The sequence below is a fragment of the Saccopteryx leptura genome, chromosome 1 (assembly GCF_036850995.1).
Source record: "Saccopteryx leptura isolate mSacLep1 chromosome 1, mSacLep1_pri_phased_curated, whole genome shotgun sequence".
NCBI lineage: Eukaryota > Metazoa > Chordata > Mammalia > Chiroptera > Emballonuridae > Saccopteryx > Saccopteryx leptura.
Genome location: NC_089503.1, coordinates 56,786,211 through 56,811,482, shown reverse-complemented (window position 1 = coordinate 56,811,482; position 25,272 = coordinate 56,786,211). Strand labels below are relative to the sequence as shown.

Here is a 25,272-nt window from a genome sequence, read left to right as displayed (position 1 = left end):
CAGAGAGACGCCCCGGAGGGGCAGAGCATCGCCCCCTGGTGGGCAGAGCGTCCCTGGTGCGCGTGCCGGGTGGATCCCGGTCGGGCGCATGCGGGAGTCTGTCTGACTGTCTCTCCCCGTTTCCAGCTTCAGAAAAATACAAAAAAAAAAAAAAAGACATTTATATATACAAATACTTCTTTGACTAAGAGAAAGTTAAGAAGCTATTTGCATACAAGAGCATAGAATAACTACTGATTTATTGCTAAGCTCCATCTTATCAATACCTAAAGGATCTTTACTCTCTTTAAATCTATTCCATTCATTCATTAATTCAGACATTATCAAATAATCAAATAAACTTGTCCCTCCTAGGAATAATTATTTACCAAGAAAAATGAGCTGATGATGCTAGAGAATGACTGAAGAATCTGGCTATTTAACTGTGGCAGGTATCCCAACCTTTAATGCTGTGGATTAAGCACTATCAAAATAAAACGCAATTTGAAACTAGATGACATGTAACTAACAGTGAATAATCATGCCCCCAAATATTGGTATAACCTTGTTACATTTCCAGATTTGTAATGTGACTTATTCCTAAATCAGAAAATTTTTATCTCTGCCCACGAAAATCAAAGCTGACAGCTTCCCAATAAAATAGGAATATGAAAGAAATATACTTAGATCTGGTTCTCTCGTGAGCAATAATGAAATTAAGTTTATCCAATAAAAAATACTGATTTAGCCTGACCAGGTGGTGGCACAGTGGATAGAGCATCAGCCTGGGATGCCAAGGACCCAGGTTCAAAACCCTGAGGTTGCCTGACCTGTGGTGGTGCAGTGGATAAAGCATTGACCTGGAATGCTGAGGTCGCTGGTTCAAAACCCTGGCTTGCCTGGTCAAGGTACATATGGGAGTTGATGCTTCCTGCTCCTCCCTTCTCTCTCTTTCTCTCCTCTCTGAAATGAATAAAGTTTTTTAAAAAAAAAAACCAACTCTGAGGTTGCAGGCTTGATCATGGGAACACAGACATGACCCCATGGCTTGAAGCCAAGGTCACTGGCTCCATGAGGCGAGACCCCCCCCCACATCAAGGCACATATGAGAAAGCAATCAATGAACAACTAAGGCACTGCAACTATGATTGATGCTTCTCATCTCTCCCTTCGTTGTCTCTCTCACTCTAAAAAAAAAACAGAAAAAAACCCCACCAATTTAATGCTTATGTGTCTTTCTCATCTTGATTTTGTAGATAAAGACAAAATAGATGTCCATGCTAACCAAGTCCACTGCCTGAAAACCTTTCTTTCAGAGTATAATGAAAAGAATCACAGCCTGACCAGGCAGTGGCGCAGTGGATAGAGCGTCGGACTCGGATGCGGAAGACCCAGGTTTGAGACCCCGAGGTATCCAGCTTGAGCATGGGCTCATTCTGTTTGAGCAAAAGCTCAAACCCAAGGTCGCTGGCTCAAGCAAGGGGTTACTCGGTCTGCTGAAGGCCTACGGTCAAGGCACATATGAGAAAACAATCAATGAACAACTAAGGTGTTGCAATGTGCAACAAAAAACTAATGATTGATGCTTCTCATCTCTCCGTTCCTGTCTGTCTGTCCCTGTCTATCCCTCTCTCTCTCTCTGTAAAAAAAATAATAAAAATAAATTTCCATTAAAAAAAAAAAAAGAATCACAAATGATAATCATTATTAGGAGTGCTCAAGCAATATAACAAAAGGTGTTATAAAAATCAAATGGAATACATAAATTTAGAAACTGGTACATGACTTCACATAGCTCATATTTCTGTGAAAACATAACTTTCCAATGGATGCTTAAGATAGTCTCTTTTTCCAGTACTTTACAAAATCATTTTAAAATTCTGAATGGCCGTAGCCCGGTAGCTCAGTTAGAGCTAGTCACCCCAATATACCAAAATTGGAGGTTCGATCCTTGGTTAGGGCATACAAGAGTCAACCAATAAATGCACAAATAAGTGAAACAACAAACTGATGTTTCTCTTACTCTCTTTCTTCTTCTTTCCCTAAAATAAATAAATTTTTAAAAAATTCACTGAAAAACTCTGTGACTACTGACATGGCACAAGCGTGTCTTCGTGCTCACTTCCCACTAAACATACAGTATCTAATGATTTATCTGACAAATGAAATCCGAAACAAATATTTAAGTTAGTATTTCATTTGGTGATAAAATTGAACTTCCCATATCTGGTTTTAACACAAATGATGCTAAATTTGTTTGAAAACTTAAATTAAGTAGTTATGAAAGGCATTTAGCACAATATAATGACTTCATTAAATGAGTTTGTTTTCTGAAGAGTAGTTTAGGGCTTGTTTTGTCAATTACTGTTCAATTTATCTGAATTTTTGAAAATTTTCACAATGAACATGTACTCAAAAATAAAGCTTTGCAACTGTAAGAAACTAAATAACGCCAAATCTAAAAGATCTCAACTTTCAGTAAGAATCATCAAATCTCAAAAAACAAACAAAAATAATTTTAAAAAAGAGCCTGTGCACTATTTCCCTTTTTGAAACCTAGCCTAACAGAATGTGTTATCTTGAGCAAGTATGTTTCCTTTATGGTTTCTCAACTACTGCTGAAGTAGTCCAAAAACATGTTTTCTTATTTCGAAAAAAATCTATATCCATTAGAGAACCACCTTTCTGCAAAGTACTGATGCATGTGCTGAATGGCTGGCCCATTTTATCCAAAGCAGGAAGTTCAAAAGAATATGAACAAGGAAAGGCAATTTAACCTCTCTTCTAAGTATCTCAACTCATACCCATGATTTTAAACCTTTCCCTTTTAAACTGACATTGAGCCATGGCTTACCTGAGAAATTTCCTAATATTCCTAATCATATGAATCAGAAGAATGATGTGTGGTATAGTCAGTGTAACTTTAAGAAAGCCAAACCTGCTTTTTATATGTACCAAAATTGGAAGTGTTTGTATTGGTTCCTAAAGTCAGGGTTGGTTTGTTACCAAAGAGCCCGCCACTGGTTGTACCAAATGAAGGAGCACTGGTTGTGCTGGTTCCAAATGCAGTAAGCTTGTTATTGCCAAACAGGGTCTAAAAAGAACAGAATACAGGAAAATTTTTAGTATGAAGATACATTCCAAATAGTAAAAAGAGGTTACCTCAGTTATATGGGACTGGGTGTGCAGTAAGGGAGAGATGTCATTGCCTTTATAAAAGTGATGAGGAAGATGAATGAAGACTAGACAAAAAATAAACCAATCTGAGCAATAACTTTATGAATACAGTATGCTCTTCTAGCCTGAGAAGTTAATAAAACCCCCTCAGCAAACACAAGTTTCAGTAAGGCAAAGAAAGAAAATAAGGGTACCAAATACTTCATTACCTGGTAATAACATGTATCATATATTCAATTAGCCAGTAGAAACAATTATAATAAAAAATTTAAACATGAATGAACCTTCAAAATTTCACATTAAGTGAAAGAAATCAGTCACAAAAGACAACACATTATGTGATTCCATTATATGAAATGTCCAGCTCTGTCCAGTTGGCTCAGTGGTAGAGCATCAGCCCAGTATGTGAATGTCCTAGGTTCAATTCTAAGGGCAGACAGGAGAAGCAATCATCTGCTTCTCTACCTCTCCCCTTTTCTCTATCTCTTCCACGCCTTCATACCGTAGCCATGGCTCAACTGCTTTGAGCACATCGGCCTCCAGAGTTGAGGATGGCTCTGTGAAGCCTCTGCTTCAGGCACTAAAAATAGCTCAGTTGCAAACATGGCCCTAAATGGGCATACCATAAGCCCCAGATGGAAGTTGTTGGGTGGATCCCAGTTAAGGCACATGCGGGAGCCTGTCTTATCTCCCCCTTCACAGTTGGAAAAGAAGAAAAAAGACCAAAAAAAAGGAAATGTCCAAAATATATAAGTCCATACACAATAGGCCTGAGGTAATTGGGGTAATGACAAGGGATAAGAATGAGATTTCTTTTTAGGTTGATAAATATGTTCTAAAATTGACTATAGTGATAGTTGTATACTCTGTGAATAAAAGCTACTGAATTGTAAATTTTAAAAGGGTAAATTATATGACATGTAGATTGTACATCAATAAAGCTATTAAAAATTAACTTTCAGAGGCCCTGGCCGGTTGGCTCAGCGGTAGAGCGTTGGCCTGGCGTGCGGGGGACCCGGGTTCGATTCCCGGCCAGGGCACATAGGAGAAGCGCCCATTTGCTTCTCCACACCCCCCCCTTCCTTCCTCTCTGTCTCTCTCTTCCCCTCCCGCAGCCAAGGCTCCATTGGAGCAAAGATGGCCCGGGCGCTGGGGATGGCTCCTTGGCCTCTGCCCCAGGTGCTAGAGTGGCTCTGGTCCCAGCAGAGCGATGCCCCGGAGGGGCAGAGCATTGCCCCCTGGTGGGCAGAGCGTTGCCCTATGGTGGGCGTGCCGGGTGGATCCCGGTCGGGCGCATGCGGGAGTCTGTCTGACTGTCTCTCCCCGTTTCCAGCTTCAGAAAAATACAAAAAAAAAATAATAATAAATAAATAAAATTAACTTTCAGAAGCTTTACATCATTTTCTCAACTTCTCACCTCAATTAGCGACCCAAACAAAGATAAGTAACCAATTTAAATCTTCACAAAAACAGATGTACATATTTTGGAGATTTTTTTTCTCTAACTACCCACAACAGCACATTCAAAGGTTTTTATATTAGATACACAACACAGAGTAACTATTTCATTGTGTTTCTCAAGTGGTTTAATTGGTAATATAGAATTCACTATTGTTTTTAGGGCAAGTACATTCCAAAATGGTAATTTTTTACTTAAATGACTTAACAAAGAAAATCATTCAGTTAAGCCTCCCGATGAATGAGAGCTGTGAAAACACTAACAATTTTAGCAACTTGATCAACACCAAAAATATATAATTCTCAAATATCAACTTATCACGCAAAACTGGATAGAATTCAGAATTAAAAACTACCTGATTTTAAGAGTGAAAACACCTCAACTTAGACACAATAATTTAAATGAACAAATTGGAGAAATATTTTGCTCTCAGAAGTAAACTGCACAAAAGCACTGAAGCAAAATTTTAAAAAGTACTATTTGACAATTAACCTATTAAAGTTACCAAGTTATTTTAATTTCTACCAAATAACTTTTAGTTACCATTAGTATCAAATGACACAACATAGCCAACAAAATACTTGAAAGACTGTCAAATCTTTCTTAGAAATTCCTTTAACAATTTAGAAATATTTTCCCATTGTAACCAACTATAAAACCTACCGAACCAACCGCACCAAATCCAGTATTGGTCTGTCCAAAGAGACCTGTTCCTGTTCCAAAGGCTGTCCCAGTGCTGGTGTTTGTAGCTGTCCCAAAAAGACCTCCAGGCTGCGAGGCTTGAGTCACTCCAAATAAACCCTGCAAAAGGTAATCCAGATTAAAAGATATCCTATAGTAGTCAGTTTTAAGAATCTTAAGAATAATAAGAACAGTTGCCATTTTTTAAAGTTTATGTAACATAGAACATTTTTTTCCTTCACAACACTAAAAATCAGGGCCATTTTTTTTAAAGAAAATAAGCTTCAGAGCAGTTAAAATTTGTCCAATATGTCACAGCTACTGAATGGCAGGATCAAATTTCAAATAAGCAAAGTTCGTATTATCAAATATTTAAAAATATATTTTAGTTATGCATTACTTAACAAAAGAAAAATACTGCACGAATAAACTATTGCTGAATAGAGAATTCAAAGCAGTGTTCTTAAATAGATTCATTTAGACATTAAATCATATACCATAAAACTTACTTACTTAAAGCGGACCATTCATGGTTATCTGATATATTCACAGTTGTGCAACTAACCTCACTCTCTAAATTTAGAATATTTTTATCACTTTATAGTGATAGTTTCTTTTTATAAAGAAACCTTGGGCCCATTAGCAATCCCTCCCCATTCCTAGGTAACCAACCAAGAATCTATTTTTTGTTTCCATTCTGAACATCTCATATAAGGACTCATATCCTGACTGGTGGTAGTATGGTGGATAGAGCATTTACATGGGACTCTGAAGACCCAGGTTTGAAACCCTGAGGTTGCAGGCTTGAGGCCCCTGGTCAAAGCATGTATGAGAAGAAGCAATCGATGAACAACTAAAGTGAGGCAACTATAAGTTGATGCTTCTCATCTCTCTCTCTTCCTGCATCTCTCTCAACGGAAAAAAAAAAGTCATAAAAAATGTGGTGGTTAGCCTGACCTGTGGTGGCACAGTGGATGAAGTATCTACCTGGAATGCTGAGGTCACTGGTTCGAACCCTCGGTTTGCCCTGTCAAGAACATATGAGAAGTATCAAGTACGATACTTCTCACCTCCCCCCCATTTTTCTCTCTCCTTGTCCTCTCTGCAAATCCAATAAGTAAAATCTTTTTAAAAATGTGCTGTGGCCCTGGCCAGTTGGCTCAGCAGTAGAGCGTTGCCCTGGCATGTGGAAGTCCTCAGTTTGATTCCCAGTCAAGCACACAGGAGAAGCTCAGGCACACAGGAGAAGCGACCATCTGCTTCACCCCTCCCCTTCCTTTCTCTCTCTCTCTTCCTCTCCCACAGCCATTGCTTAAATGGTTTGAGCAATTTGAAACAGGTGGGTGCTGAGGATGGTTCCGTGGTCTCACCTCAGGCACTAAAATAGCTCTGTTCCAAGCAATGGAGCAGTGGCCCCAGACAGGCAAAGTATTGCCCCTAGTGGGCTTGCTGGGTGGATCCTAGTCAAGGCGCATGAGGGAGTCTTGTCTCTCTGCCTCCCTGCCTTTCACTTAATTTTAAAAAAAAGTATTTGGTAAATGGCTTCTTTCATTTAGTATGTTTTTTTTGTTGTTGTTGTTTTTTTTTTAAATAACTTTTTTTTAAATTTTATTTATTCATTTTTTAGAGGAGAGAGAGACAGAGAGAGAGAGAAGGGGGGAGGAGCTGGAAGCATCAACTCCCATATGTGCCTTGACCAGGCAAGCCCAGGGTTTCGAACCAGCAACCTCAGCATTTCCAGGTCGATGCTTTATCCACTGCGCCACCACAGGTCAGGCCTCACTTAGTATGTTTAAAGGGTCCATCTATGTTGTAGAACTTATCAGAGTACTTCACCTTATTTTATTAATATTCTGTGTGCACAGTATATACATATATACATACCACGTGTTTATCCACTCAGCACTGATGGACATTTGGGTTGTTACCACATTCTGACTATTATGAAAATGCTGTTATAATACAAGTTTTTGTTTCATTTCTCTTGGGGAAATATCAAGGTATGCAATTTGGTTTATTCATGGCGTATACAACCCTATTTAACATTTTGTGGAAACATCAGTCTTTCAAGTGGTTGCATATATGAGGGTTCAAATTTCTTCAAAATCATAAAACCACTTATTACTGTCTTTTTGTTTACAGCCTTCCTAGTGGATTTTAAGTGGTATCTCATTGTGGTTTGTTTGTTTTTTTAAGAGACAGAGAGAGAGTCAGAGAGAGGGATAGATAGGGACAGACTGACAGGAATGGAGAGAGATGAGAAGCATCAGTCATCAGTTTTTCATTGTGACACCTTAGTTGTTTATTGATTGCTTTCTCATATGTGCCTCGACAGTGGGGCTACAGCAGACTGAGTAACCCCTTGCTCGAGCCAGAAACCTTGAATCCAAGCTGGTGTGCTTTGCTCAAACCAGATGAGCCCGTGCTCAAGCTGGCGACCTCGGGGTCTCAAACCTGGGTCCTCTGCATCCCAGTCTGACACTCTATCCACTGCGCCACCGCCTGGTCAGGCTCATGTGGTTTTGATATGCATTACCATAATGACTCCTGGTGTAATCATTTCATGTGTCTGTCTTGCCATTTGTATATCATCTCCGGATAAATGGCTAATAAAGTCTTTAGCCCATTGTTTTCCTTTGGCCATTTTTTAATAGGTTATTGTTTTGTCATTGAATTATAAGCATTCTTTATATGCTCTGAATGCAAGTCCTTTATAAGATATACATGACCTACAAATATTTTCTCCCACCTACAGGTGTTCTTTTTTGCCTTTTTTTTTTTTTTTTTTTTTACAGGGACAGAGAGAGGGATAGATAGGGAAAGATAGACAGGAACAGAGAGAAATGAGAAGCATCAATCATCAGTTTTTCGTTGCAACATCTTAGTTGTTCATTGATTGCTTTCTCATATGTTCCTTGACCTTCCGCATCCCAGTCCGACGCTCTATCCACTGCGCCATCGCCTGGTCAGGTTGCTTTCTTGATGGTATACCTTCGATCCACAAAAGTTTTAGCCTGACCAGGCGGTGGCGCAATGGATAGAGCATTGGACTGGGATGCTGAGGACCCAGATTCAAGACCCCGAGGTCGCCAGCTTGAGTGTGGGCTCATCTGGTTTGAGCAAAAAGCTCACCAGCTTGGACCCAAGGTCGCTGGCTCCAGCAAGGGGTTACTCGGTCTGCTGAAGGCCCGCGGTCAAGGCACATATGAGAAAGCAATCAATGAACAACTAAGGTGTTGCAATGCGCAATGAAAAACTGATGATTGATGCTTCTCATCTCTCCATCCCTGTCTATCCCTCTCTCTGACTCTCTGTCTCTGAAAAAAATAAAAAATAAAATAAAAATAAAAAATAAATTGAAGAAAACAATATCGTAAATAAAAAACATTAAAAAAAAACCTAAAACATAACAACAACAAAAAAAGTTTCAAACTTTGATGAAGCCCAATCTATTTTTTTCCCTTTGCCGTTTTTGCTTTTGGTGTTAAATCTAATAAACCACTGTTTAACTCCTTTTCTTCTTTTTCTTTTTTAAAGATCGTTTTAAAAGTTTATTTACTAGTCTTAGAGAGGAAGGGAAAGAGAAACATTATTTGTTGCTCCAGTTATCCATGCGTTCATTGGTAGATTCCTGTCTGTGCACTGACCAGGAACTGAAACCGCAAGTTTAGCATATTAGGACAACGTTCTAACCAAATGAGCTACCTTGCTAGGGCCTAACTCCTTTTCTTCTAAGAGTTTTTTTATATCTCAGCTCTTACATTTAAGTATTTATTAACTTTTGTATGTGTGTGTGACAAAGAGAAAGTCAGAGAGGGACAGATAGGGTCAGACAGGAAGGGAGAGAGATGAGAAGCATCAATTCTTTGTTGTGGCACCTTAGTTGTTCATTGATTGCTTTCTCATATGTGCCTTGACCAGGGAGCTACAGCAGAGCGAGTGACCCCTTGCTCAAGCCAGTACCTTGGGCTCAAGCTGGTGAGTCTTGTTCAAACCAGATGAGCCCATGCTCAAGTTGGCGACCTTGGGGGTCTCAAACCTAGGCCCTCTGCGTCCCAGTCTGATGCTCTATCCACTGCACCACCACCTGGTCAGGCTAATTTATTGAGTTAATTTTTATAGCATACACAAGAGAGGGAGAAATAGGGTGACAAAGTGAGAAAGAGACAAAGTGAGAAAGAGAGAAAAGGAGAAAGAAAGAGACTGTAAGGTAGACGAGAAACATCAACTTGTAGTTGTGGCACTTTAGTTGTTTACTGATTGCTTCTCACATGTGCCTTGACTGGGGCGCTCCAGCTGAGCCAGGGACTCCTTGGCTCAAGGCAGGGACCATGGTATTACATCAATGATCTCATGCTCAAATCAGCAACCTCAGGGTTTGAAACCGGGGACTTCAGCATCCCAGATTAATGCTCCATTCACTGTGTCACCACTGGTCAGGCTATTGAATTAATTTCCAGAGTTACCACAATGATGTGAAAAAAAGATTTCGATCTCATTCTTTGGCACATGGATAATCAGTTGTCCCAGCACTATTTGTTGAATAGATTATTTTATTTCCAACTGAACTATTCTGGTACTCTTATTGAAAATCAACTGCCTATAGAGGGATGGGGAGAGGAGGAAGAGAGTAGAGAGGGATAGGGGATGAATGGCGATGAAGGGAGACTTCACTTGGGGCTGTGAACACACACTATACGGATGTATATATATATTATAGGACTGTACACCTGAAACCTGTATAATTTTATTAACCAATATCACCCCAAGAAATTCAATAACATTTTTAAAAAATCAATTGTCTATAAATGTGAAGGTTTATTCCTAGACTTTCAACTCCATTCTGCTGATCTATGTGAATGTTATGCCTGTACCACACTGTCATGATTACTGTTCCTTTATGGTTAAGTTTTAAAATTAAGAAGTATAAGGTTTCTAAGATTTCTTCTTTTTCAAGACTGTTTTGGCTATTCTGGGTTCCCTTCTATTTTTTGTTTATTGTTTATATTGTGAAAGTGCGTCAAATATGTTTTCTGCAATTACTGAGGTTATCATGTGCTTTTTGTCCTGTATTTCTATGGGTTATTACATTGTCATATGCTGAACCAATTTTCCTGGCATAAATTCCACTTGGTCATGGTGTATAATCCTTTTTATATGTTACAGAATTCAGTTTGCTAGTATTTTGATGATTTTGAGGTTAAGCGATACTTGTTCTTTAATCAGGCAGAGTATCTTTAAAACTTTCAACATAAGAAAAATTAGAGAAAGACTAGATAAATTCCAAGAATTTTAATAAAAATATCATACCTCAAATTACCTTTAATTTTATAATTCCCTAAAAGGGTTCTAAGAAATAAATTGGTAATCATAAAAGAAATTCCTCTTCTACCTTCTCCACAGAGGTAGCAATTACCCAATATGGCTCTATGTTTTAGTTTTCCCTTTACTTATTTTAATAAACTAAACTTCTTTGTCTGACTCTGCTAAAGGAAAGAAGCTAAAGTAAAAGAACCCTTTCAAATATAGCCAGTAACTCAAAAGTATTTTCTTCTACAGAATGGCTAGAGTCCATGTCCTAAGCCTTAGGACCTAAGGTGTAGCTTCAGGATGGCAAATTCTAGTACACTAAGCAGCTCTAAGGGATAAGAAAATATGTTCAGAATAGATAAGCGACTTGCTCAACAGCCTCCCAATGAGTACAGAATATAGCCTGAACTAGAATCAAGGGCTTTGCTTTCTTCTCTTTATTGCATACATTAATCTGTAACAAATGAAGTACAGGTAGAACTTGCTGGTTTGACACAATCAGAAGCTGCATTACTTAACTCTATAAATAGGATCTGGAGTTCATTGTGGGCCCATTTCCTTACCATGGTGCTGGTGCTTGGCTGTCCTATCGTGCTGGTATTACCAAAGGAAAAGCCAGTGTTCTGAGTGGTTGTGGCCTGTCCAAAGGGTTTGCTGAAGAGGCTGGTAGTCTGCTGATTCTGTTGGCCAAAGAGACCACCTGGATTTGTTCCAAATCCAGTTGTACCTTTAAGGAAATAGAAATAAAGAAAAGGAAAAATATAAATGTGGAGGAAAAACATCCCAAACCTCAATTATCCAGTTAAGACAACAATGGTCATATGATACCGTGTTACAATCAAAGTCTGTGTATTTTAACCTTGTTAGACTGTTTTTCTTGAGAACAGAGGCTTTCTTTTTGTTCCAATATACTCAGCATAGGGTATGACACAACAGTACTTAAAGAATATGTGGCTAAACTAAATCACAGAATACCAAGATTGAACACAATGTTAAATGCTACTTAAATATGTTTAGTTGGGTATTGGTGTGTGTATAGATACTTCTAGAAATCTATGAAAGAAACTTAACTTCTGCTTATTTCTCCAGAGTAAAACTGTTGGCTGGGGGAGGTAATGAAGAGGCCTTTGGTTATACACATTTTAATATTTCATAAACTTAAGATCATATTTATTGTCTTTGCAAAATTTAGTAATCATCCTAGATTTCCCTTTTTCAGATCCCACATCAAATCAATCCATCAGCATATCCCATCAGTTCTACAGTCAAACTAGGTCCACAATCTGAGTTTAAAAAAATTTCTTTTAGTGAGTGAGAGATGAGAAGCATCAACTCATAGTTGCGGCACCTTGGTTGTTCGCTGGTTGCTTTCTCATACGTGCCTTGACCAGAGGGATCCAGCCAAGTCAGTGACCTCGGGGTATCTATGATCTCATACTCAAGCCGGCGACCTTGGGGTTTCAAACCTGGGTCCTCAGTTTCCCAAGCTGATGCTCTGCTGATCAGCCTGCACCACCACCACCTGATCAGTCCCCCTGAATCTGACATTATTACCATTCCCATACACCATTCTCACTCAAGCCACATAATCTCTCATGTAGAAAGAGCAATAGCTTTTCTAACTGACTTGTTTCCGCCCTACCCCCTTACAATCTACTCTTAACACTCACTCTTAAGTAAAATACTCTTTTTTCTTTTAAAGAATTTATTGAATTTTAGAGAGGGGGGAAGAGAGAAAGGTGGGGGGGGGCAGGGAGCATCAACCCGTATGTGCCTTGAATAGGAAAGCCCAGGGTTTTGAACCAGGGACCTCCGCCTTTCAGGTCGATGCTTTATCCACTGTGCCACCACAGGTCAGGCTTGACTTTTCTTTCTACACCTTTTAATGGCTTCAACTCAAATAAAACTTCAAATCTTGACACTGGCCCACACATCCTATAAAGTATTGTACTTATATTCCCCTTGTCCTCTCCTCTGGCAAAAACTCAGGATTTTTAGATCTAGTTTCCTCTAACTGAAATGTTCTCCCCACAGCAATCTGTATACCTTTATCTCTCACTTTCTTCAGATAGGTCACTGCTCAAATGCTATCTCATCAGTAAAGCCCTTCTTAATCACCTTCATTTAAAACTGTATGTCTCCCCAACCCCACATATATATCCACACTCCTTATTCCTCTAGCATCCATGAATTAGTTTTCTCCATAGCACCATGACAAAATGACAGTTATTGTTTACTTTTAGTTATCTGTCCCTATTCAGTACGACCCAGATGATGTCAAGTGCTTACTAGTTCCAAAGGCTGTTTTCGTCTGACCATATGCAAAGCCTGAGTTAGTGGTGGAGGAGCTGAAGAGTCCTGTTGCACTGGAGGTGGCCGGGGAAGACCCAAACAAGCCAGTTGCGGTACCTGCTCCCACCTGGTTCTGCGGGCCTTTCCGGTTAGCCTGATAATCCTCTAAACGAAGTTCCTAGAGGGAGGGGAAATATATTTCCAATCTTACTATGCAGCCAAAAACATAACTTAGGAGACTAAATACCTGAATTTAGTATTCAAGTTTTAAGATCACACATAACTATAAAACAGAAAACCACAAATGATGTCAAATTATCATTATAGAAAAATATTTTCTATAGTGTATAGTGGACATTAAACCTCATACCATAATAACCAAAATACTATGGGTCACAACCAGCCATCTTAATTTTAACTTACAACTTGTAGTTGCAGCACTTCAGTTGTTCACTGATTGCTTTCCATACGTGCCTTGACTGGGTGAGGCTGGGCCTCTGACCGAGCCAGTGACCCCTTGCTCAAGCTAGTGACCTTGGGCTTCAAGCCAGTGACCATGGGGTCATTTTGATAATTCCACACTCAAGCCAGATGAGCCCATGCTCAAGCCAGCAACCTCAGGGTTTCAAACCTAGAACCTCAGTGGTCAACGCTCTACCCATTGTGCCACCGCCAGTCAGGCTAATAGAAATTTTTATTCAACATATAATATTGAGTTGATATACACTGCTGCTACAGAAACGAACAAAAGACTGAAAAAGGATAAAAACCAAGTGTGATACGTTGATTGTTTTACTGTACTCAAAACTAAATACAGCTTGCATTAGCTCCAAAATAAAAAGTTGGGACTGAAATAAAACTACATGAGTATCAACAGTGAGAGTTAATTGCAGATTCACCCAATGATAAGTCACTTCCTCCCAATGGTAAATTATACGTGTTCATTTATTAAAATACAACTTCATCTTTCCTCGTTTTTTCCCTTAACTTTTTTTAACAAAGTCATCAGCTTACTACTTGTGAGCATGCCTTCTTTGCTAAAAGGCTCTACTTTTATTGCTGTTGTTTCATTTTATGGAAATTCTATTTATTTTTTCAAGTGCTGTATGAACTCCTGAGATCACTGTTTGCCGAGAGGCAGCATAGTGTACTTTAATTCTATTTCACAGTGCTTTTCATTTACTAAAAAGACCCCAGAATGTCTGTCAAACTGTCATCAATGCATCCACTTTGTAAATGGGCTACAGAACAGTGGTGGCTGATGGAAGTGAGACAAATTTACTAAAAAGAACCAGGCAGCTGGGGAGAGAACTGTAGAAAATATTCTTTTAGTACAATGCTATATAACGCCCTGGCCGGTTGGCTCAGCGGTAGAGCGTCGGCCTGGTACGCGGGGGACCCGGGTTCGATTCCCGGCCAGGGCACATAGGAGAAGCGCCCATTTGCTTCTCCACCCCCTCCCTCCTTCCTCTTTGTCTCTCTCTTCCCCTCCCGCAGCGGAGGCTCCATTGGAGCAAAGATGGCCCGGGCGCTGGGGATGGCTCCTTGGCCTCTGCCCCAGGCGCTAGAGTGGCTCTGGTCACAGCAGGGCGACGCCCCAGAGGGGCAGAGCATCGCCCCCTGGTGGGCAGAGCGTCCGCCCCTGGTGGGCGTGCCGGGTGGATCCGGTCAGGCGCATGCGGGAGTCTGTCTGACTGTCTCTCCCCGTTTCCAGCTTCAGAAAAAATACAAAAAAAAAAAAAAAAAAAAAGCTATATAACAATATTGTCTACTTCCACTTCATATGTAAAAATTCACTGTTTAAAAGATGAAGGACTCTGAAGAGTTCAGAAAATTTAAGGAAAGAAGAGATCAAGTTTAACAGTTTTGTCTCACAAGTCAGGGTTTCTGCACTCTCCAACAAAGCAAATACAGTCGGGATGTAGGAGAAGCAATGGCTACAATTAGGGATGTCAGTCAGAATGTACAAATTACTACACAGCTATGAGAATAAAGAAACTACCTTCATGTAAAAAACATGGATGATCTCAATGTTGAAAGACAGACTTAAGAGTCCATAATGTAAAATACCATCTATACACAAAAATAGGCAAAACATGGATATTCAGGACAGTAATTACCTTTGGAAAAGGATTGTAACTGGGGGTACTGGCCATAAGGGGGATATTAGGGATGTGAGTACTGTGTCTTAAGATACTGGTTGTCTGAATGTTTACTTAGTGAAAACTAACTATGTTGTATACTAATAGCTTAGCATGAGTTTATTAAAGCATACATGTATATGTGTGCACACACTGTACAGTGTAGTGTGGGCAACATCCAATCAGAATACACTATTAGAACTATGCTGGTACATTCAATCTGAGTATCAGTCCTGCCTAAAAAAACATATACCAATAAATAATATATTAATTTTAAAAATGTGTTAGTTTATATAAACCCAGTATAATCCAAAACATTTTCAAAAGCTACTTTGTAACAGAATCAAAACGTTATATTCTGGCCCTGGCCGGTTTGCTCAGCGGTAGAGCGTCGGCCTGGCGTGCGGGGGACCCGGGTTCGATTCCTGGCCAGGGCACATAGGAGAAGCACCCATTTGCTTCTCCACCCCCTCCCCCTCCTTCCTCTCTGTCTCTCTCTTCCCCTCCCGCAGCCAAGGCTCCATTGGAGCAAAGATGGCCCAGGCACTGGGGATGGCTCCTTGGCCTCTGCCCCAGGTGCTAGAGTGGCTCTGGTCGCGGCAGAGCGACCCCCCGGAGGGGCAGAGCATCGCCACCTGGTGGGCAGAGCGTTGCCCCCTGGTGGGCGTGCCGGGTGGATCCCGATCGGGCGCATGCGGGAGTCTGTCTGACTGTCTCTCCCCGTTTCCAGCTTCAGAAAAATACAAAAACAAATAAACAAACAAAAAACGTTATATTCTGTATTGTATATTACTGACCTCTAGTGACTTGCTTTCATATTCTTTCATTGCAGTAATACACTGGTGTTTGGTACTGATGTTAGTACTAACTCCAGCTTTTACCATAGTGTCGGTACCAGTTGGAGGCTGCAAAGGAAGATAAAAGGCAAATTTGTCTAAAGCAATAAAGTCTAAAATAAAGCCTAAAAGTCTAAAGCAATGTGTAAATCCAAGCTTTATATCCCTATTCTCACAGACAAAATTTTGTTACCACTGAACTCTGTAACAGGTTTTTTACTAATGACTTTGTTTCAAGGGTGCTTGATTAAATACATTGCATTGCTGTTCTCTCCCTACACTAAGGTTATCTAATGAGTCCGTTTCAATATGGTTATTATAAACCCAGAGATTAATCCCATAACCAAGCCATCTAATTACCTACTAAAATATATATATCTCACACACACACACACACACACACACACACACACGAAAAACTTTATCAAATTTACCTAACATATACATTTAAAGGTCTCTTTCTGAGATGGACCCCTTTTTCTACTATGAAGTGTCTGCTTTATAACTGTTGTTGCATTTAAGAAATATGAAAACCTGTTTTTCCCCCATAATCATATGAGGGAAAAGGCCTAAGTAACAAAAGATTTCCACTTAGTTTTCTCAATTATTCTATTTTCTAACAGACAACACATAGTATTTTCCACTATCATTTATATTTAATTTTATTTTAAATTCAGAATTCTTTTTATTTATTATTTACTTTTTTTTTAACAGAGACAGAGAGAGAGTCAGAGAGAGGGACACATAGGGACAGACAGACAGGAACGGAGAGAGATGAGAAGCATCAATCATCAGTTTTTCGTTGCGAGACCTTAGTTGTTCTCATTGATTGCTTTCTCATATGTGCCTTGACTGTGGGCCTTCAGCAGACCGAGTAACCCATTGCTGGAGCCAGTGACCTTGGGTCCAAGCTGGTGAGCTTTTGCTCAAACCAGATGAGCCCGCGCTCAAACTGGCGACCTCGGGGTCTCGAACCTGGGTCCTTCCGCATCCCAGTCCTACGCTCTATCCAATGCACCACCACCTGGTCAGGCAAATTCAGTCTTTTTTTTTTTTTTTTTTAAGAAAGGCAGACTGCCACATGCAGCACCTCACTTGGATGTGTCTGGAGTCTTGGAAGCTTGACTACCCTACGTTCTCCTACAAATGGAGCTTGAGACTTGTTTGGAGGTTCTAGCAGGGGAGCGCAGCTACTCGTATACCCTTGACCGAAGAACGGTCCTCTCCTCTAGCGGGGAAGGTCGTCCTCTTCGACCGAGCGCACAGCTTCGGGAGGGACGCACATGGAGCGATGAGGGAGAAAGGGGACACCCGCCTAGCCAGCCAGATCAGCCGAATCAACTCTGGCGATCAATGGGGTGACAGATGTCGCAGCCAGATCGCCCTCACATCCCAGAATTCTTTTTAATTTAAAAAGTTTATTTGATTTTTTAGAGAGACAAGGGGTGTATAAAGGGAGGTGAACAGAAAGGAAGAGAGGGAGAAGGAAAAAAGGGAAGAGGGGAAGAGGGAAAGGGAAGAGAGGGAGACAGGGAGAGAGGGGAAAAGGAAGACAGGGAGAGAGAGGAAGAGGAGGAAAGGGAGAGGTGAGGAGGGGTGTACAGTGCGGGGAGCCGAAAGCATCAGCTCATAGTACGTAGTTGTTTCTCGTATGTGCCTTGACCAAGCAAGCCTGGGATTTCAAAATGGGAGACCTCAGCATTCCAGGTTGATGATTTAACCACTGCACCACCTAGGTCAGGCAAACTCAGGGTTCTAAATTCAGTGTTATGAATTTACCACCTTGTCTGAGAAATTCCTCACTTTCTAAAGTAAGTTTTGCCAAGTCCTATTTTTGCAAGAGACTCAATTAGGCTAACTGCCTCCAACCTATCCTAAGTATCTCCCAACCAATAACATCAAGAAGTATCTCCCGGCCTGACCTGTGGTGGCACAGTGGATAAAGCGTCGACCTGGAAATGCTGAGGTCGCCGGTTCAAAACCTTGGGCTTGCCTGGTCAAGGCACATATGGGAGTTGATGCTTCCAGCTCCTCCCCCCTTCTTTCTCTCTGTCTCTCCCTCTCTCTCTCCTCTCTAAAAAAACAAAAACAAAAAAAACAAAAACAAAAAAAGGAATTCCCCATCAAGTGGTATAACATGAATTTGTGTAAACAGCAGCTTCCACTCCAATCCTCTATCAAATTCCTCTCAAAAAGCCAAAGAAAACACAAAACTCTATTGCCCCCTTTTGCCATTTTGTCAACAAAAGTTTTATTTTTAACTACCACACACAGAGTATTTCTTGATGGGTTATTTTATATATCTCCTTAAAGAGGCTTTATTTTCCTACAGTTTTCCCCCACACTCATTTCTATAGAGAATGGTTGACCTGCCTGACCAGGCGGTGGCGCAGTGGATAGAGTGTCGGACTGGGATGCAAAGACCTGGGTTCGAGACCCCGAGGTCACCAGCTTGAGTGCGGGCTCATCTGGTTTGAGGAAAAGCCCACCAGCTGAAACCTAAGGTCCTGGCTCCAGCAAGGGGTTACTCGGTCTGCTGAAGGCCCGCGGTCAAGGCACATATGAGAAAGCAATCAATGAACAACTAAGGCAGGGGTCCCCAAACTTTTTACACAGGGGGCCAGTTCACTGTCCCTCAGACCGTTGGAGGGCCGGACTATAAAAAAAACTATGAACAAATCCCTATGCACACTGCACATATCTTATTTTAAAGTAAAAAAACAAAACAAGAACAAATACAATATTAAAATAAAAAACAAGTAAATTTAAATCAAGAAACTGACCAGTATTTCAATGGGAACTATGGGCCTGCTTTTGGCTAATGAGATGGTCCATGTGCTCCTTTCATTGACCACCAATGAAAGAGGTGCCCCTTCCGGAAGTGCAGCGGGGGCCGGATAAATGGCCTCAGGGGGCCGCATGTGGCCCGCGGGCCGTAGTTTGGGGACCCCTGAACTAAGGTGTTGCAATGTGCAACGAGAAACTGATGATTGATGCATCTCATCTCTTTGTTCCTGTCTGTCTGTCCCTATCGATCCCTCTCTCTGACTCACTCTCTCTGTAAAAAAAAAAAAAAAAAAAAAAAAAAAAAGAGAATGGTTGACCATTCAGAGGTCAAATTATAAACATAGTAAATACAAGTTCAACCTTATACTAGCTATTATAATCAATCTTATGAATACAAATTTGGCTGGGTTGAGTATAAATCAACTACGCATTATAACCTAGATTTATATTTCAAGGACTTTCCTTTCTACTATACAACTAATTAGTTTTTGTTCCTAACACAGCTTTTAGGAAGAATGAGACTAAGCTGTACATACCTGGAAAAGAGGAAAAATTTTATGATTCATCCTATAAATATACAAATGGGAAAGAAGTTCCACAAACACTGAAATAAAATACTTACATTAAATTTAATAGTAGTCCCAGTAGGAGCAGCTGTAAAACTACTGGGCCCAAAGAGGGATCCAGATGTGCTACCAAAAGGATTAGAAGTGGTATTTGTAGTTCCAAAAAGTCCCCCACTGCTAGTATTTGTTCCAAAATCTATAAATTATAAAGAAAAATTAGATGAAAACAGTAAAAATGTAAGAACCTGTAAGGCATCTTAGAATTGAACTGTGACACTAGAGCAGGGATACTTTCACACATCCAAATTTTCTTTCAAAACTTTTTCACAAGCAAGTATCTTCAAATAGGTATTCCCCCCCCTCTCTCTCTCTCACACACACACACATACACACAATTCTAGGCTCACAACTTTAAAGTGACACAAAATCTGAATCCTATAGTCAATTAAGTTTCCATGAAGCCTTCTTGGGCATGCTGGAAAGACAAATAAACAGTACTTTTACAAACACCTACACATATCCAAAAAGTTTAAAACAAACAAATGGTCCTATTTTTGCAAACTAAACATAAGTTAATGTAAAATTTCACACAGAAAGATAATCTAGAAAAATATATAATTTATAATTTAGTAAAAATGTTGATCATTTTATGGAAACTACTAGATCCTCTGAGTATTTTCCAAAAAGCTGATTTTTGAAATTATTACATAAAAGTAAATTTAACTGTTATCTAAGGAATTTTCAAAATATGATATTCTTCTAAAGATTAACGTTATACATATAGAGCCAGAAATGTCAGCAAGCAATGAAAAGTTATCGGCCAATTTTACTTTTTTTTTATTGATTTATAGAGAGAGAGAAAGGGAGAGAAAGAAACACTGATTTATTGTTCCACATATTTATGTATTCATTGGTTGATTCTTGTAATGAGCCCTAACTAGGGATCGAACCCACAATTTTAGAGTATCGGGATGATGTTCTACCCAACTGATCAACACAGCCAGGGCTCAATTCTATTTAATATGTATTTAGTGACATCCTAATTCCTAATTAACAACTTAAAAAGAATGCGATTTTCTACTGGCAAAATATTTCTTTTCTAAAAAGTTGGTCTAGCCTGACCTGGCGGTGGCGCAGTGGATAGAGCATCAGACTGGGATGCGGAGGACCCAGGTTCGAGACCCTGAGGTCGCCGACTTGAGCGCGGGCTCATCTGGCTTGAGCAAAAAGCTCACCAGCTTGGACCCAAGGTTGCTGGCTCGAGCAAGGGGTTACTTGGTCTGCTGAAGGCCCACGGTCAGGGAAAATATGAGAAAGTAATAAATGAACTAAGGTGTCGCAACGGAAAACTGATGATTGATGCTTCTCATCTCTCCATTCCTGTCTGTCCCTATGTCTCTCTCTGACTCTATGTCTCTGTAAAATAAATAAAAATAAAAAAAAGTTGTTCTAATATATAAAGTAAATAAGTACATCTGTTTAATTAGCACTTTAGATTGCATTTTTACATTCTTATGGTTAAATATGTCAACATCGCCTGACCAGGCGGTGGTGCAGTGGATAGAGCGTCGGACTGGGATGCGGAGGACCCAGGTTCCAGACCACAAGGTAGCCAGCTTGAGTGCGGGCTCATCTGGTTTGAGCAAAAGCTCACCAGCTTCAACCCAAGGTCGCTGGCTCAAGCAAGGGGTTACTCAGTCTGCTGAAGACCCGCGGTCAAGGCACATATGAGAAAGCAATCAATGAACAACTAAGGTGTTGCAACAAGCAACGAAAAACTAATGATTGATGCTTCTCATCTCTCTGTTCCTGTCTATCCCTCTCTGACTCTCTCTATCTCTGTGTAAAAAAAAAAAAAAAATATGTCAACATCGCCACAAAAACTTTTCCTTTGTAAAAGACTGATAGCTTGGTAATTTATTCATTCTGCCATTTGCTTGTGCAGGGAACACATGTTCAACAAAAGTACTATGTGGAAAAGTATCCCCAGGTCACATTAAGACTAAAAAAGAAAGAAGCCATCAATTAAAAATATCTGTCATGGGCCTGACCTGCAGCGGTGCAGTGGATAAAGCGTCAACCTGAAATGCTGAGTTGCCAATTCGAAACCCTGGGCTTGCCTGGTCAAGGCACGTATGGGAGCTGATGCTTCCTGCTCCTCCCTCTTTCCCTCTCTCTCTGCCCTCTCTAAAATGAATAAAATCTAAAATATATATATATATGTCATGGGAAAGAAAGGGAGGAATAAACATGTCAGGGTCAGTATTTCTCATGGATGCTTTAGTCTCTTCCAACCAAATATGAAAATTGAGGCAAGAAGAAAGTGCCCCTACCATATAATACTACTGACTATAGACATTCCTCCTTGAAATTCTCCTAACACCTATGACACTACCCTGCCCTATCTTAGGTCATTCTATATCAGAAGCCTCTCCCTCTGCATATCCTTTAAATACTGTTTCTCCCAATTTCCATTCTTGAAGAGAACTACATCTTCCCCTCCTTTCCAGTCTTTTAAGCTTTCAATACACTTTGAAGTTTTCTTCTCCCTGTGTTTCTGCCTTCGAAAGAAAAATAGAAGGACAGGGACGGGGGTCACAGGAAAAAGAAGAAAGAACACATTCACTAGGCAAATCAAATTGTTAGATGCGAAACTCCGATGATGTCCTACTTACTCCCAAACCCGGTCGGTTTATTTTGTGCAAAGGCATTGTTTTGGGACGAGAAAAGACTGCTTCCTGTGCCTGCAGTTCCGAACAAGCTATTTGATGTTCCTGTTGATGTGCCAAACCCAAAGCCAGTGCTTGTGGAGGTAGCTGGCTGGCTGAATGAATTGGTACCAAATAATCCTCCTGAGAGATGAAGAGGGGCAGAAAAACAGTTCAATAGACATATTAGAGCCACTATGTAAAGCTATGAATAAACCCATTCTACTCCAAATAAAGCCCTTACCTGGTTTGGTCTGTGAATTTCCAAACAGGCCTCCTGTACTGTTGCTAGAACCAAATGCAGATGTTCCAAATGCCCCTCCACTAGTAGTACCAAAGCCAGTATCTGAAAAAGCCAAATCCAGGGTAAAAATAAAATCTAAATCAGGTGACACAATGAAAAAGATTATTAATATTTCTTAATATGTTACATTTGGATAGGACCACTGGTCTAATCTATTAGTATAAACTGTTTTTTCAAAATTCTATACCCTTCTAATTATAGAGTTAAAATTAAGCCACAGACATTTTATTCATTGTTCCTAGGTAAAGTAAGAAAACAAAGTAAAAAGGTGTAACTTTTCAATAATAGTTATAGGTAGGTTAAAACAAAAAAAGTAAGAGTGCCAAAAAGAAAAACAAAACAAAGTGCCAAAAAGAAAATTAAAAAGTGCCAAGGTAACTAGTGACCATGAGTTACATATAAAAGTAAAATCAAGCCCTGGCCAGCTGGCTCAGCGGTCGAGTATCGGCCGTGTGGAAGTGTCCCAGGTTCGATTCCTGGTCAGGGCACACAGGAGAAGCACCTACTTGCTTCTCCACCCTTCCCCCTCTCCTTTCTCTCTCTCTCTCTCTTCCCCTCCCACAGTCAAGGCTCCACTGGACAAAAGCTGGCCCGGGCACTGAGAATGGCTCCATGGCCTCTGCCTCAGGCGCTAGAATGGCTCCGATTGCAATGGAGCAATGCCTCTGAGGGGCTGAACATAGCCCCCTGTTGGGCATACCCGATGGATCCTCGTCGGGCGCATGTGGGAGTCTGTCTGCCTCCACTCTGTTTCTCACTTCGGAAAAATACAATAAAAAAAAGGTAAAATTATCAAAATTAAAGTGTTAAAATTCTCTCCACACATTATACACTCCATAGTCATGGGATGAATGGTCCTTAATTTGGGGAGCACATCAGAATGACCTGGGAAGCATTTTCAAAATACACATTTCAGTTCTGACTCCAGAGATACTACTTTCATGGTTCTATGATGGGAAATATGTACTTTGAGGGAGAGGGAAAAGAAAACCTCTAAGTGATTCCTTTTTTTTTGGTGAGAGGAGGGGAGGCAGAGACACTCTCGCATGCACCTTGACTGGGATCCACCTGACAAGTCCACTAGGGGGCGATGCTATGCCCATCTAGGGCCCTTACTCAGTTGCAACTGGACCCATTTTTTTAGTGCCTGAGACAGAGGCTATGGAGCCATCCTCAGAACGCAGAGCCAACTCATTTCAACTGAGCCTTGACTGCAAGAGGGGAGAAAAGAGAGAGAGAGAGAGAGAGAGAGAGAGAGAGAGAAGCGAGAATGGGGACAGGTGGAGAAGCAGATGGGCGCGTCTCCTCTGTGCCCTGGTCAGGAATCGAACTCAGGACATCCATATGCCGGGCCGATGCTCTAACAAAAAGGTGATTCTTACGGGCATTTTTAATTTAAAAACCAAGGACCTAGATGTAGAGAACTTTAGAGGTCAGCAGACACCTGAATATTTTTCTCTATTACAATCTTTATGAGGTATGATTGATGTTTGTAGTTACGTTTTTTAAAAATTCTCATCAGTAAGAGTAAATTTCTGAGATTTGCATTAAAATATGCTATTCTGCTGCTCCTCTTCCCCTAAAAAGAAATTTAAAAACAAGACTAGGAAGATGGTGATTGCTAAAGCAGGAAGACAAGTATACTGCTCATGAAAAATAATTAGAGGATATTTCAAAATGAATATGAAGTGACAAAAAAAAAAGGATTTTTTACTAAACAAGAACATCAGAAAAGCAAACAAGTCAAAGAAAGTTGTTCAATTATGCAAATGAGATATAAAACCAACTTTTATTTTATTGGTGAAAATGCACTATATACAAAAGGCTGAAAGTACTAAGTATCAGCACATTCCTGATCCCCTAATTTTTGTGAGCAGTGTACATGACAGTTTACTATACTTTTGTTTAAGTATAATCACCTCACACTCATTAGAACAGCTTTTACAAAAAAGACAAGAAACAGTGTTGAAGATATGGAACAACAATGTTAGTGTGGTTGTAAATTTGTGTAGCCACTATGAAAAACAGTATGGAGGTCCCTCAAAAAGTTAAGGATAGAACTACCATATGAACCAGCAATTCTTCCTCTGGGTAGTTACCTGAAGAGTATGAAAACACTAATCTGAAAAGATACATGCACCCCTATGTTCACTGCAGCATTATTTATAATGGCAAGATATGGAAATACCAAAGTGTCCATTTATGGATGGATAAATCTGTGAAACGTATATAAACATACATATACACACATATATACACACGCAATAAACTCAGTCATAAAAAAACACTAAACATTGTCATTGGCAACAACATGAATGGAGCTCCAGCGTATTTACACTAAGACAAAAAAAGGACAAAAACAGTATGGTGTCGCTCATATGTGGAATATAAAAAAAATAGAACAAAATATCTAAATCACTCAGATACAACAGACTGGTGGTTAGCAAACAGGATGGGGGTGCAAGGGGTGTTAAAGTGGGTAAAGGGAGTAAAATGTATGGCAACAGTAACTAGGCTTTTTGTGGTGAGCATGCTACAGTATACCTGAAACTTATATTAACCAATGTTGCCTCAAAAACTCCACACAAACCTTTTTTTAGAAAAAGGCTTAAACATGAGTGAATAAAAAAGGGTTGTATAGATAACTAGTGTCAGGTACAACACTAGGTGGGAAGGGAAGTGGATCTCAGGAAAGCTGATGGGGATTAGGAACAAGACATTTAACAGTTTTGTTAACAGTTCATATCTTACACAGTTAACCCCAGAGCACTTATTCAATAATTGCATTAGGCTTCAATATTTAAAAAGTTATTTAAGATCTGAAAATTAGAAACTAGCTTTCTGCTAAAAGAACAAATATAAATATATTTTAAGTACTACTGAAAATCAGAAAAACATGAACTCAGAATTTATTTCTATTTTCTTAGAAAATTTCACAAGATCTTATCCTAATCACTTTTCAAAAAGCCTTTGTTATAAAAACCAAAGTATGAGTAAAATTCCTATCTAGATTCGTTCTTAGTAATAGCTTA

General features: G+C 40.0%; 1 protein-coding gene across 5 annotated transcripts in view; it reads right to left on the bottom strand.

Moving 5' to 3' along the window:
* The window catches only part of NUP98 (nucleoporin 98 and 96 precursor), a 136,268-nt gene that overhangs the window by 89,694 nt on the left and 21,302 nt on the right, over positions 1–25,272 (bottom strand). For 2 of the 5 annotated variants that reach the window (XM_066367287.1, XM_066367314.1), the window contains exons 3-10: positions 22,181–22,282; positions 21,904–22,080; positions 19,285–19,424; positions 15,837–15,944; positions 12,896–13,076; positions 11,170–11,333; positions 5,279–5,416; positions 2,935–3,073 (exon numbers count right to left, since the gene is read on the bottom strand). In XM_066367287.1, the coding sequence (XP_066223384.1) occupies positions 2,935–3,073; positions 5,279–5,416; positions 11,170–11,333; positions 12,896–13,076; positions 15,837–15,944; positions 19,285–19,424; positions 21,904–22,080; positions 22,181–22,282 (1,149 nt within the window). The remainder of the gene's footprint in view (positions 1–2,934; positions 3,074–5,278; positions 5,417–11,169; positions 11,334–12,895; positions 13,077–15,836; positions 15,945–19,284; positions 19,425–21,903; positions 22,081–22,180; positions 22,283–25,272) is intronic. The other 3 variants (XM_066367324.1, XM_066367297.1, XM_066367306.1) reach the window with 2 other exon arrangements.